General features: G+C 40.5%; 1 protein-coding gene across 2 annotated transcripts in view; it reads left to right on the plus strand.

Moving 5' to 3' along the window:
• Window positions 1-12,614, plus strand: part of tmem131 (transmembrane protein 131) — a 32,864-nt gene that overhangs the window by 10,620 nt on the left and 9,630 nt on the right. For both annotated transcript variants that reach the window (XM_069150836.1, XM_069150837.1), the window contains exons 6-28: window positions 1,791-1,907; window positions 2,001-2,123; window positions 2,216-2,296; window positions 2,393-2,543; window positions 2,636-2,692; window positions 2,787-2,848; window positions 2,933-3,041; window positions 3,544-3,652; window positions 3,751-3,904; window positions 4,017-4,187; window positions 4,711-4,821; window positions 5,191-5,325; window positions 7,181-7,285; window positions 7,378-7,464; window positions 7,609-7,761; window positions 7,853-7,928; window positions 9,334-9,448; window positions 9,586-9,724; window positions 9,838-9,947; window positions 10,029-10,101; window positions 10,256-10,407; window positions 10,497-10,639; window positions 12,057-12,243. In XM_069150836.1, coding sequence (XP_069006937.1) covers window positions 1,791-1,907; window positions 2,001-2,123; window positions 2,216-2,296; window positions 2,393-2,543; window positions 2,636-2,692; window positions 2,787-2,848; window positions 2,933-3,041; window positions 3,544-3,652; window positions 3,751-3,904; window positions 4,017-4,187; window positions 4,711-4,821; window positions 5,191-5,325; window positions 7,181-7,285; window positions 7,378-7,464; window positions 7,609-7,761; window positions 7,853-7,928; window positions 9,334-9,448; window positions 9,586-9,724; window positions 9,838-9,947; window positions 10,029-10,101; window positions 10,256-10,407; window positions 10,497-10,639; window positions 12,057-12,243 — 2,720 coding nt within the window. The remainder of the gene's footprint in view (window positions 1-1,790; window positions 1,908-2,000; window positions 2,124-2,215; window positions 2,297-2,392; window positions 2,544-2,635; window positions 2,693-2,786; window positions 2,849-2,932; window positions 3,042-3,543; window positions 3,653-3,750; window positions 3,905-4,016; window positions 4,188-4,710; window positions 4,822-5,190; window positions 5,326-7,180; window positions 7,286-7,377; window positions 7,465-7,608; window positions 7,762-7,852; window positions 7,929-9,333; window positions 9,449-9,585; window positions 9,725-9,837; window positions 9,948-10,028; window positions 10,102-10,255; window positions 10,408-10,496; window positions 10,640-12,056; window positions 12,244-12,614) is intronic.

Here is a 12,614-nt window from a genome sequence, read left to right on the forward strand (position 1 = left end):
TTGTAATGTGAATTATCCACATTTTAGTTTGTAGCTTCTTTTGCTGCAACATCCATTTTTGAAGCATTGTCTACTGTCATTGCTACCTCTTTGGTGTTAATATAATGCGCTTTATTGGCCAAATTCCTTCAAAGTCTTCATTAAATATGTGATTTGAGTCTCCACAGTCATGGATGTAAACTACAACTAAACTTTTTGACACATGAACACAACCACGAGGTCGTAATTCTAGTTTTCTCTTGAAAACAAAAGTGTCTTTCAACAGTCAGTCCAGAAAAGTCTCTGTAAAGATGACCAAAGTGTGAGGCGTTAATCTGCTTTTAAATCATAGATATAAAAATATAACCAACTTCAGGACATGAGAGTTGAGCTCACAAAGATGTTCAGTGGGAGTGAAGTCAGTGCGGTATTAAAGATGACCTGAGGACTTCTCTGTCACAGGATGTTTGAATAAAGGCTTTTTATATCGAGGGGAGATAAATTCCCATCCTCAGGGGGATTGAAATCTTGATAGTATGATATCATGTTACTGGCCATGTCCATTGTATTTTTGTACACTTCAGCATGGGTACTGCTGTCTTAAAGTTTCTTTTAGAATTAGCACCTCTGCTGTTTGCAGGAAGGGCGTGTCTCTCTCACTTTAATCGTCTCAAGTTGAATGTATTTCGAGCATCTCTTTGGACACTGCCCTCTTCCTGTCTGGCCTGTCAGTCCAGATGAGAGAGAAAAAGAGATGATTAAAAATGTCAATATACAAATTTTTCTGAAATGATTTGTCCTCTTGTCACAAATGATGATAGAGAATATCTTTGTGTTTTGGACTGTGGACTCAAACAAATCAAGAAGGTTGGGGAAATGAAAACAGGCATTGTTTATTATTATCTACCTAAACGCATAGCTTTTACATCGTTGGGTAAACTTGTTTCCTGTTTAAAAAAAAGAACAACAACAAAAAACACGGTTCTGACTAAAAAGGAAAAAAAAACTTTCCCTAATAAATGAATAATAAAGTTGGGTACCAAACTCAGAAACTTCCATAACACTGACTCTGCTGTCCAAAAATGCCTTTTCATTGGGTACCAAATTTAAATACCCACCATAACTTTTACACAGGAGTTAATTTCATCAACATCAGTGAGTCACTAAATGTATCACATGTAGCCTCTACTTGGATGGCCCGCCCATGTAGATTGAATAACGCCGTTTCATTGTAGGAAAGTAAATCCTACATTAAGACGCCTTGTTTCACTCTTTTCAAACTAATTATTGCGCACATACCTGTCTAAGTTGTGTGTCTGTAGCGTCTAGTTATATCTTGCATGTGATGTGTTAAGAGAACATCTATTACTTGTAGCTCCAGAAAATAACCTGTTACACAGTCGCCCTCTGAACTTCATGAAAAGCAAAGATTTTTAACTGAAATTTGTAATATCATTTTCTATTAATTTCTTAAAATTTTGTTTTATGAAATTTGAATAGAAAAATGTATTGACCAGGAAACATTATGGAAGTCAAGATCACGGTACTGGTATCGAGAGACCTTTGAATGATACTCAGCCCTTTGAATAATGCCCAGGTTCGAGTTTACATTTTCTGTTACACTTCACCTTTTTGCTTCACAATTTCCAACAAGATTTTACTCGGTGAGCTGTGAGTTTCTCACACTGAAGTGTGCTCTTTGAGTTTGTCAGCTCTGTTTGTGGGTCAGTGCATGTTAAGAACTTCCGTCCTCTGCTCTGTTTGTTGTACTGCTTTTAATTTACATTATGCCTCTTTTCTTCTTTTAACAGATAATTCCACCTGGAGGGAACACATCATTCGATGTAGTGTTTCTAGCACGAGTGGTTGGGAATGTAGAAAACACTTTATTTATTAATACATCACATCATGGAGTGTTTACATACCAGGTACAGTCCAAATACACAACAGCTCTTTTTAATGTTTAACTTTTTGTGTCATAAAAGTGTGACTAATACTGCTTTTCTGTCTCTGCCCTGAAGGTTTTCGGGGTCGGCATTCCAAACCCCTACAGACTGCGGCCCTTCATCGGGGCCCGAGTCCCAGTAAACAGCAGCTTCTCACCTCTAATAAACATCCACAACCCGTTCAGTGAACCACTGCAGGTAACTTGGAGGAATCAGACTCTGACAGTTACGTTTGCACGCGTTTGTCTGTGACTGATTTGTGTTGCTTTCTCCTGTCTTCTTCACTCCAGGTTGTTGAGATGTACTCCAGTGGTGGGGATCTCCATCTAGAGCTTCCCACAGGTCAGCAAGGAGGCACTGTGAAATTATGGGTGAGTTCCTCTTTTGTTACAGTGTTTGTCTTATTTTAATGTTAAGGATGAGTGATTTAAAGGCTGTCCCGATACCCCCCCCCCCCCCCTTTCCAGGAGATTCCTCCATTCGAGACAAAAGGGGTGATGAGAGCCAGCTTCTCATCGAGGGATGTAGACAACCACACGGCTTTCATCCGAATCAAAACCAACGCTCCCAACGAGGACCAGTTCATCATCCTCCCTGTAGAGGTGGAGGTTACGTCAGGTGTGCTGCCAAACCTTCGGCTGATACATTAAAAAGAAAGATCTCACACAGGACATTTATTTTAAACCTGGTGTTTCTCTCATTATGTGCAGCCCCTGGTATATACTCCTCCATAGAGATGCTTGACTTTGGTACGCTGCGGTCACAAGGTACGACGTCTCACAAAAAAAACTACGTTTTGCAATCTTTTCGAAGTAATCTCTCGGACTCGCCCTTCATTCGGTTTCCCAACTACCTTTACAGATCGTCCAAAGCTGCTGAATCTACACCTTTTAAATTCAGGAACAAAAGACGTTCCGATCACAGTACGTATTCTCAGCACGCTTTTTATATCTTTACACAGTTATCGGAACCTGTTTGTAATCCATTATATTATTTGTGCTTTTCAGAGTGTACGTTCATCACCATCAAATGAAGCAGTCACAATAGACTTCAAAGCAGTTACACTCAAAGCTGGAGAGAGCAGATATACCAAAGTTGCAAGTATTAGTTTTGATGGTAAGTGTGTTTATTTTTTTTTTTTTGTGGTTATGTTTTTGTTTTGTTTTACCGAAATACACATCTCACACAAAATCCTTCAAAATTACAGTAGGATTAAGGATATGAGCTGGCTCTAATTATTGGATATGATGTGGACACACCAGTGTTTTAAATAAGCTGCATGCATCATTTCTACTGAACTCTGAGCTCTTAAAAAAAGGAAACTGTGAACATGATGTCAGTTTCCTGAACAAAAACATCATGTTATAAAGAAGTCTGGATTCAGTTTTCTGTGTTTACACGCCATTTTGTAGCAACTTCCTTTTTAAAATCATTGGTTTTGTTCACACACCCTGGTGTATGTTAATATAAATAATTCAGAAGCTTTGATGTTTCTCCTTCGATCTACTCTTTCAGTTTCTTCCATTTTCGGTTGCACTTTGCACAACTTCCTCTTGCAGGGCTTTGTGGCCTTCTGCAATGCACATAATCACTCTTTCAATCTTGTTTTCTGTTGTAGCCTCAAAAGCAAGAAGACCATATCAGTTTTCTGGTAAAATAACCGTTAAAGCGAAAGAGAAGAGCTATTCCAAGCTTGAAATCCCGTACCAGGCAGAGGTTTTAGATGGGTGAGTTATTTTGTGGATAACTGCATGGAGAATTTTTGTTTTGTTTTTGCGCAAGAGGTTAATCGAAAGTTTGACCAATGTGTCCTCTCTTCTGGCAGCTACCTGGGCTTCGACCACACAGCTACGTTGTTCCACATCAGGGACAGCCCTGTGGACCCCGTGGACAGACCCATCTTCCTCACAAACGCCTTCAGCTTTGCAATCCGGATACACAACGTGTCCCTGCCCGAAGAGGCCAAAACCATGTTTAATGTGAGCATTAGCACGAGTGGGTTACCAGAGGGGAAGAGTCCGGTCTGTAGAGATGGCAAGATAACATTTTTTTTTTTTTTTTTTTAATTTTTTTTTGTCTTTGTGTTTTCAGGTGCAGAACTTCAGCACGCCCATCCTCATCCCCCCGCACGAGTCACGCTACATCTTTTCCCTCCTCTTCCGGCCAGTCCGACCCTCCATTCACATAGACAGCAACATCCTCCTCATCACAAATGCATCCAAGTTTCACCTGCCTGTCCGGGCTTACACCGGCTTCTTGGAGGTACACAATGGCCCTACAGTTTGTATATTAATGGGGGTTTTGAAACTGTGATGCGCATAAAGCATTATTGTACCTTTTATTGTAGCAGATTTGGCCCGCTCACTACACAGTCGATACTCAGAGCTGCATCAAGAAGGCGTGAAGCAATTTTAAACAATCTGTGCCCAATTTGCTGCAGTATGTGTAAAAATTCTTTCTTTGAGTCATATCTCTGAATCTAAGGACACAGGCGTGATGACGTACACCTTCTGAGGATGTCATTATTTCTGTATGTGATGAATAAACCTCCATAAATCTGTTTAGAAACCATAAAGCTCCTTATGACCTCAGAACTGCAGGCCTGTTCTGCTAATAGCTAATTCAACCCACTGTTAATGGTTAATGGTTGTGAAGTTTGGCTTTTAAAGCGAGAGAAGATCACATTTTATCTGCAGGAAAGGGGCCCACATTGATGCAGATTCTTTTCAAAGTCTGACAGTGTTTGTCTTTGTAACGTGTTGTTTTTGTTGCCCGGTGTGAACAGCCGCTGGTCCTGCCTCCCAGTTTGAAGGAGAACCTGCTGGACTTCGGCGTCCGCAGTGCAACAGACACCAGCAGCGTCATATTTGTGGTGGTCAACAGTAACCCTATAGAGGTGAGAATGCTACCTGAGCTGATAATTGTATGATTGACACATTGTGTAGATATTTACTCCAGGAATAAACCTAAATTATAATGGGGTGACATCCCTCGGCTCAGGCCACAATGACGTGTTTGTTGCCCATTGTGCAGTTCTGTGCATTGTGTAAGGCGTGTTCACACACGCTGAATGGTGTTTTTAAATATTTGAGTCTAACTTAATCATGTTGCAACATAAGCCTTTATGCTAAAGTTTTAATTCCCACAGCAGCAGCTGATAAAGTGTGAGCAGTTTATAGTACAGGCACACATTGTTCAGCAGCAGGACAAAAAGACTTCCAGTCTGAAGACAATGACAGACTGTTTTTTTCTCTCTGTCCTCCAGCTGGAGATTAAGTCCTGGCTGGTCACAGGAGACAGTCTTTCCATGGAGCTGGTGAAGACGGAGAAAGGAAACACGACAGTCGCCCTGAATCGCCTGCGAGAGCTGCAGAACACTTCAGCCTCCCATCACAAAACGGTAAGATCTCCACAGTGTTACATGTGGGCGTCACATCTTTAAACTTTATAGAAATCTCATGACACCAATCGAATGCGATCCAGGACAGAGGCCCTGCATGAAATCCTGCCTTTATTAAAGCTTTACATATCCAGCTTTTATGAAGACTGTGCCAAATGGGTTTCGGTTCACAACATCATGGTCCTGTTTTAGGATGTAGTTCACAGGTTTGTTTTGTTTTCAACAAATTTATCGCGGTTTCCACTTCTGCATACTCTGCATGCATTTTGTGGCATTCAATTGTGATCTTCATAAAGTTCTGTCTTCCTTTTTTGCCAAAAATACGTTTTTCACATGAAATGACGATAATCCTTGGCAAGCTATGGTCTATGGTCTTCCCCCTAAATATATATATATATAAATATATACAGAACCTTTTTGCTATATAAAGTGAAACTCTTCTCTGCAGCATAAAGATCTTTTTACACCAGGGACAGGATGAATACATGTCATGAAAATGGGGAGTACTTGGTGGCGAATATTTCACATCAAAACTATTCGTAGAAGCATCAATGCGACTTTGTGGCAGTGGTGCAAATATATATGTATAATATAGATTGCAGCAGCTCTTTCTTCAGAAAAAATGCTGGATTTAAAATGACACGCGTACATGTTTAAATTGTAGCAGCTGGTATTAAAATATACCGCTGTCAGTGGAAATCTTCAATTCTGTTGTACAACATGCGCTCCCTTTTCTTTTAAACCAACACGGATACTTTAACGTGATCTATCGAGCACGTCAGTCAGTCATGGTGCCGGCAGGCAGCTGATCTGAGAGAAGGAGTTTAGTTTCAGAATATTTGGGGTTCAGACCTGATGATGCAGGTGAGCCGACCAACACGGATGAAACTATGATGTGGGGATGGCTTGCGTAGCCTTAATAATAGAGGTTTAATAGAGGCTTATGCAACCCTGAAGAGACGCTGACATGTTGTGCAAGCAGATGTTTTCACACCTCAAAACGTCTATTTTCAAACATTGAGAATGACACCGACAAAGTGCCGAGTTGAGTCAAGTTTTTATTTTTAGCTACCATGCTAAACAGCTAGTATGATAAGGTTAGTAACACGTAGTTCATACTAATGTTTGTTTGCAGGAACTAATATTAGTAGTAGTAGTAACTCGGAGCAGATGCACAGTGACGACAGTAACCGGGGGCAACCAGGGCATCAACATGGGGCGGGCCTGGAATAAAAACATCCATAATTTTAAATGTTACATTCGTAGCACAGTAGATCAATTCTTACTATTTGAAGATTTAAGAGTTTGATGGACTATTTCTGGTATATAAAACAATATCAAAGCTTCTGTCCGCTGTATTTTAAATACAGTAATCCTTTCTCAGTGTAGGGGCCACAGTGAGGTGTGCCACACTGTCTTGTCCAATGAAAATGTAAAAATGAAATTTTTAAATTAAGTTTAAATCTGTCATTGTAAAATGTTTGCTTTTAGGGTCCTAAATCAAAATTTTGAAAATGTTTCTTTTGGCCAGCTGTCTTATATCACAACTCACTTCAGTAATTAATACTCTGATTTTGTGTATTAAAACAAGGTTGCTGTTTATGCCTATTATTCAAGGAAATGGCCATTAGAAGAGAACTTCACTGCCTGTCTGCTTTGATGTCCCGGACGTTAAAAAGTTGAAACCACAATATCTCAAAACCACTCAGACCACAGATAAAACCTTGTGCATGATGAATGCAAAAACACAAAGTACTTTACAGCTTTCTGAACAGAACGTGCAGCCTTATCTTTAACATGAGAAAATGTTTTTACGCAGACAGACAAACTCATTTTTCCATTTTTGTCTCTACAGGTGATATTAGCATCTGGCTACTATGCAGCATTCAGAGTGATACTAGTGGCCAAAGCACTGGAGGGCACATATGATGGAGCCATACACATCACCACAGATTATGAGGTAAAAGTCTGACTTACTGCGTAATTCAAAGGAAATCACAACCAGCATTAAATCTAATGTTCTCTTGATTTTTATTTTTTTCCCACCCTCAGATATTAACCATCCCAGTGAAAGCTCTCATCGCAGTGGGCACATTAAACAGCTCTCCCAAACACATCGTTTTACCTCCTTCGTTTCCAGTAAGTAATTTTGAGATACAAATCGTGATTTCAAACCAGCATGCAGAAGACGAGATAAAGTGTAAAAACCCACCTTCCTGTTGAAAGCCTGAGATGTTGTGTCTGGAGACATGTCTGCATGTGTCGTGTTTTTTTGTTCTTTAGGGGAAGGTTGTCCACCAAAGCTTCAGCATACAGAGCTCTTTCACACAGAAAGTGAGGCTCCAGCAGATCCGCTCCCTGACAGAAGACATACGTTTTTATTACAAACGGCTGCGCAACAACAAAGACGAGCTGGAGCCCAGACGGAAATCCAAGGTAGGAAATCCTTTCGACCCCTCCCCCACAAAAAAGTCATATTTGTCCCTATAGACATAAACTTATTTTCATTTTCCCATTTTTTTTCCAGGTGGCAAATATTTATTTTGACGCCGGCTTGCAGTGTGGTGATCACTGTTATGTGGGCCTGCCATTTGTGCTTAAATGTAAGTTTTTTTTAATTTTTAATTTATTTATTTTTTATCGTGCGTGTTGCATTCACACCTCACACAACTGAAGCCCCGTTCAGACTGGGTTCATCTCTACAGGGAGATGATTTTTTAGCATCACCTATGCTGCTCAGTGATTTTTATTCTGCGTCTTTTTCACCCCCACCCCATTAATAATCACAGCCCATACCGATATATCTCGCTGCTCTTCATGTAACCTAAAGCTCATCTGGAGCACAACATGCGTGTTTTATGGAGACTTTTTTTTTCCATCAGTTCAGAGTGAAACTGGACCAAGTTAAAAAGGTTTCTGATAATCTGAGAGATAATGAGAGAAAATTAAAGAGCCTCATAAAAACTCATCAGATATTCTCAGCTTCAGGAGCTGTTATCCGTATCGTACAAATAATTGCAATTGATTATTTTATTGTCTTTTTCCTTTCAAATAATGCCTCTATGAAAGTATGAGCCTAATAATACACATACACCTTATGAATAAGAATAAGAGACATTTATTTGCATTAAACATTGGAACATATAAATCAATCCTTTGACCGCCTCCTTTTTGCTGCAAATCCCAAAAATCATTAGTCTCCTTTTTTACTTGGCTTAAAACCGCAATGTGGCCGCAGTCCGCAACTGTGGACCAGTCGGTCGAATACTAGAAGTTAAGGACCTTAAGGTAAATATTTGGTCGTGCTACTTCTGTATTCATCTGCCATCAATCCACAGCAGAAGAAGGAGGTGCAACGAGATGATGTCATTAAAAGCACCAGTCAAACCTCAAACACTGGAAAACAACATGGAAATAGTTTTCTTAATTACACCCAGCAATTTATTTTACACACAGATGGAAATAATTCTACAAAATGGTTGTGATCAGCTCAAATAATCACAATCAGACAGTTATCTAATAATTGTTACAGGTCAAGCCATTTTGTTTACATTTTAGCTAAATATGCCAAATTAGCTTTTAGCATATCCTTTTTGCAGTGTACCTGTTAATGTACAGACAATTATCCCTGAAGTACTTTGGTGATAAAGAGAAGTAAAAAATGTAAAGCTCTGCAGTTAAGGAGACACGTGGAGCATCTTTTTTTTTTTTCTATGACTTTGAAACAGATTTTTGGACATTTATTTGCGATGGACAGTGGAGATAGTGATGTCATCAGTAAGTGTAAGCCACACTGACTGATGTCACTTTCACGTCTGTGTGTTAAGATTTGACAGATTTATGTGTCTGAAAAAGAGTACATCTTTCCTTCTCTCCACCCATACCTCCTTTGACTTCCCAAAAACGGCCCATTTCCAGTCAATATTTTATTACCCACCTCCCCCTGTAATGTTAATAGGGCTCAGGAGTCCAAATTAAATGACTAATGTGTTTTTTTTTCCTCCACAGCTGAGTCCAAACCTCACGGGCTGGCGTTACAGGAGGACATCTGGGACGCTGATGTAGATCTTCACCAGAAACTCCTCAGACGATGGAAGGAGCTCAAAGAGCACTCAGGACACACGTGAGCATAACAGGGATTCAAATGTTCTTTGAGCTTTGCTTATCAAATTCAACAGTTAAATTAGGTGTTCCTCAGCAGTGAGCTATTTATAGAACATAACAGGATTTTCTTTTCTTTTCTTTTCTTTCTTACCAAAGGACTGAAGCTGTCTTTGAAGTCAACACAGACCTTCAGAAAAATGTGCAAGCTAAAATAACAGCTCATTTGACCTGGCCTTCGCTGGTCAACTCCTCACAACGAATCACATTCCCCCTGACCAACACAAACAGCTCCTCTGTGAGTACAACCCCCCGTCTCTTGCTATACACAAACACATGCAGGGAGGTTTAAAGGTGGTGTTTAAGGTCTGCGTTTGAAATCAACATGGGGCATCTTTTATTTCTCTGCAGGATGAGGAGGTGATTCTGCAGAACCCAGCAGACGTCCCCGTCTACGTCCAAGTTCTCCCCTTGGCACTGTTCCCCAACCCCTCTGTGTTCTCTGGAAAACTGGCTGACAGGTGAGAATCCGCACAAACGCCTGCATGTTCTTTATTTATCGTCTCACTCCGACACTCATCTTCTCTTCTTTTATTTCCCAGGTTGCCTTTAGGAAATTTGTCCAACATCAACATCGACACAAACACCTTCGAGTTCCAGGTTCACAGAAATCAAGTGAGTTCTGCCCGATCGATTACTGACTTCATCGTTCTTCAAGAATTCAGAGAATCAGCAGTTTATTGCATGACTAATCACAGCCCTCTTGTCCATGGTTGAGGCAGCATGTGGAAGCCGTTTGTCTCTAACAGGTCCTCTGTTTGTTTGGCAGACGTCCCTAATGAAGAGCAGTACAGGGTTTGTAGAGGGATCAACCAGACCCTTTGTGTACAACCTCCTCCTGCTGCCTGGAGAAGTCAAGTCGTTCAGCGTGAGGTTCACTCCCGTCAGCAACCACAGCGTTTCCTCCATCCTCATAGTCAGGTACCAGCAGTGCTACCAACAAAACACTCCCTTTAGTAAATAGGTGTTCTTCTTCTGAAGTTGTGGAATTTATTGTGGAATCTGTTTAGGAACAACCTGACCGTGATCGACACGATCGTTCTTCACGGACGAGGAACGACGGAGAGCCTGAAAGTTGCGGGGAAGCCTCCGGGACAAGGCAGCTCGCTGAGGTTCAAGATGACTGAGGCTCTGCTGAAAGACTGCACAGAGAGTGAGTTTGTGTTGCTGCGTGTGAACGTGGACGACGTTTCCACCCCACTCACTTTCAACCTTATATCCCGATAAAAGCCTCATTTACACGTAGCCACATGCGGTAATCACGTCTCCTCTGTCCAAACCTGACCTGTTCACCATCTTACTTACCGTGTTATATGCAGATCGGGTGCGGCCCTCGTTTAGCCCAGTGTTTGATGATCATGCACAGGAAGCATTAACCAAAAAAGGCAAAAGAAGAAGATGACTTTCTGCACTTTAATTGTATAGTTATTACAATTACCAGTTAGCATGTTAATGGTTATCAATAATGTAGCACAAATACATGCTCCAGCTACTCCTGCTGTGTGACTTTGTGTTTAATTTGCTAACGCCACTTTCCTCCAAATTGTCTAAATTAAATCACCTAACTAACTGCATCCTATTGGACACCGTTTCCAGGTTTTGTCCACATATTTTAAAACCATACTCAACAAAAATAATTAAAGATGGACCTGCTTTTGAATGCATTAATATTCTTCCATATTATTATAAGTATTCTCTGTCAATATTTGCGTATGCACAGGTGGCGGGTCTGGCTCCGTGTTGTGTTGTTTAGTGGGTTGATTATGAGTGCTTGACTGATTTCAAGACCCAGGCTGAACTTCCTTGCAGTTTTTCTGCAGAACAACAAACATTCACTGGTTTTGCTTACATAAAAGCTGTCTGTGCATCCCCATAGGAAAGTCCCTCCTGAAAGAAGAAAGTTTAGTGTACAAGTCTTATAAGCTGAAAACGTTCCATCGCTCTCCTGCTCTAGATGAGGAACAACTCCAGCCATACCTTCCACAATGTAGCAAATAGCAAATGTATTTATTAAAATAATTTATTTCGAATTATAGGAATAAAACGTTTTACTTCTCAGGGAAAAGTCTGGAACATAAAGAAATCTATTTATTGAAGAAAATAAAACAATGACTAGATTTCCTGTTAAAATGCGGTTCATTTCAAATTGCTAATAGAAAATTTACAAATTCGACATAGCGCATATTTTCTCCAAAAAATGTGTTGTCGAGGAGAAAAGCAGAAAATGCATCTACAGTATTAACCTCTGCCCTTCAAAATAAAAGTCTTAAACAGAAATTTACCCCACAACATATTTACACATTGACAAACTAAAGGTGTCCTGTTGGGGCTTGAATCTCTTTCATACTAAAGTAAAATAATAATTACTCAGTGTATTTAAAATCCTACCAAAAACCTGGTTAAACCCACTCTGTCCTAACTTTGCACATTGAATGTGACCGACAGCGTGTCTGTTTCAACCCTGCTGATATTGTTGTATGTTGTTATTCCATCTCTTTGCGTTTTGCATCAGCTCATTCCCCTTCTGACGTGTTCATTTTTATGAATGATTATTTCCTCATTTCTTTTAGAAACAAAAGTCAAGGAGCCAAACTTCACTCTCAAACGGACCTTCAGAGTGGAGAACACAGGGTTGCTCCCGATCACCGTCAGACCAGCAGAAATCAACGGACAAGCTTGTGAAGGATACGGATTCAAAGTTCTCAACTGTCAAGAATTTGCACTCAAGCCAAATGCTTCAAAAGACCTCATCATACTGTAAGTGGACAAACTGTCATGACTCCTTCTTCATGAGTGTTTTCACTGAGGTCTGTGTCCATGTCTCTGTCTGTCTGTCTGTCTCTGTGTGTGTGTGTCTGTCTGTCTGTGTCTGTCTGTCTGTGTGTGTGTGTGTGTGTGTGTGTGTGTGTGTGTGTGTGTGTGTGTGTGTGTGTGTGTGTGTGTGTGTGTGTGTGTGTGTGTGTGTGTTCCTCATCCCCCCACAAACTCTATTAATACTGACTGAATAAGCCTTCAGTGAGGGGATGAATTGGCTCTCTGTCTCTGCTGCTTTTGCCCCTCAGGTCTAATATTTTTCCATCCTCACTTTAAAGTTCAAGTTGCTCTTCATCATAGATGGACACGCACAC

This window comes from Embiotoca jacksoni, unplaced genomic scaffold, assembly GCF_022577435.1.
Source record: "Embiotoca jacksoni isolate LCO1_2020_lvr unplaced genomic scaffold, fEmbJac1.0.p SCAF_16, whole genome shotgun sequence".
NCBI classification, from domain to species: domain Eukaryota; kingdom Metazoa; phylum Chordata; class Actinopteri; family Embiotocidae; genus Embiotoca; species Embiotoca jacksoni.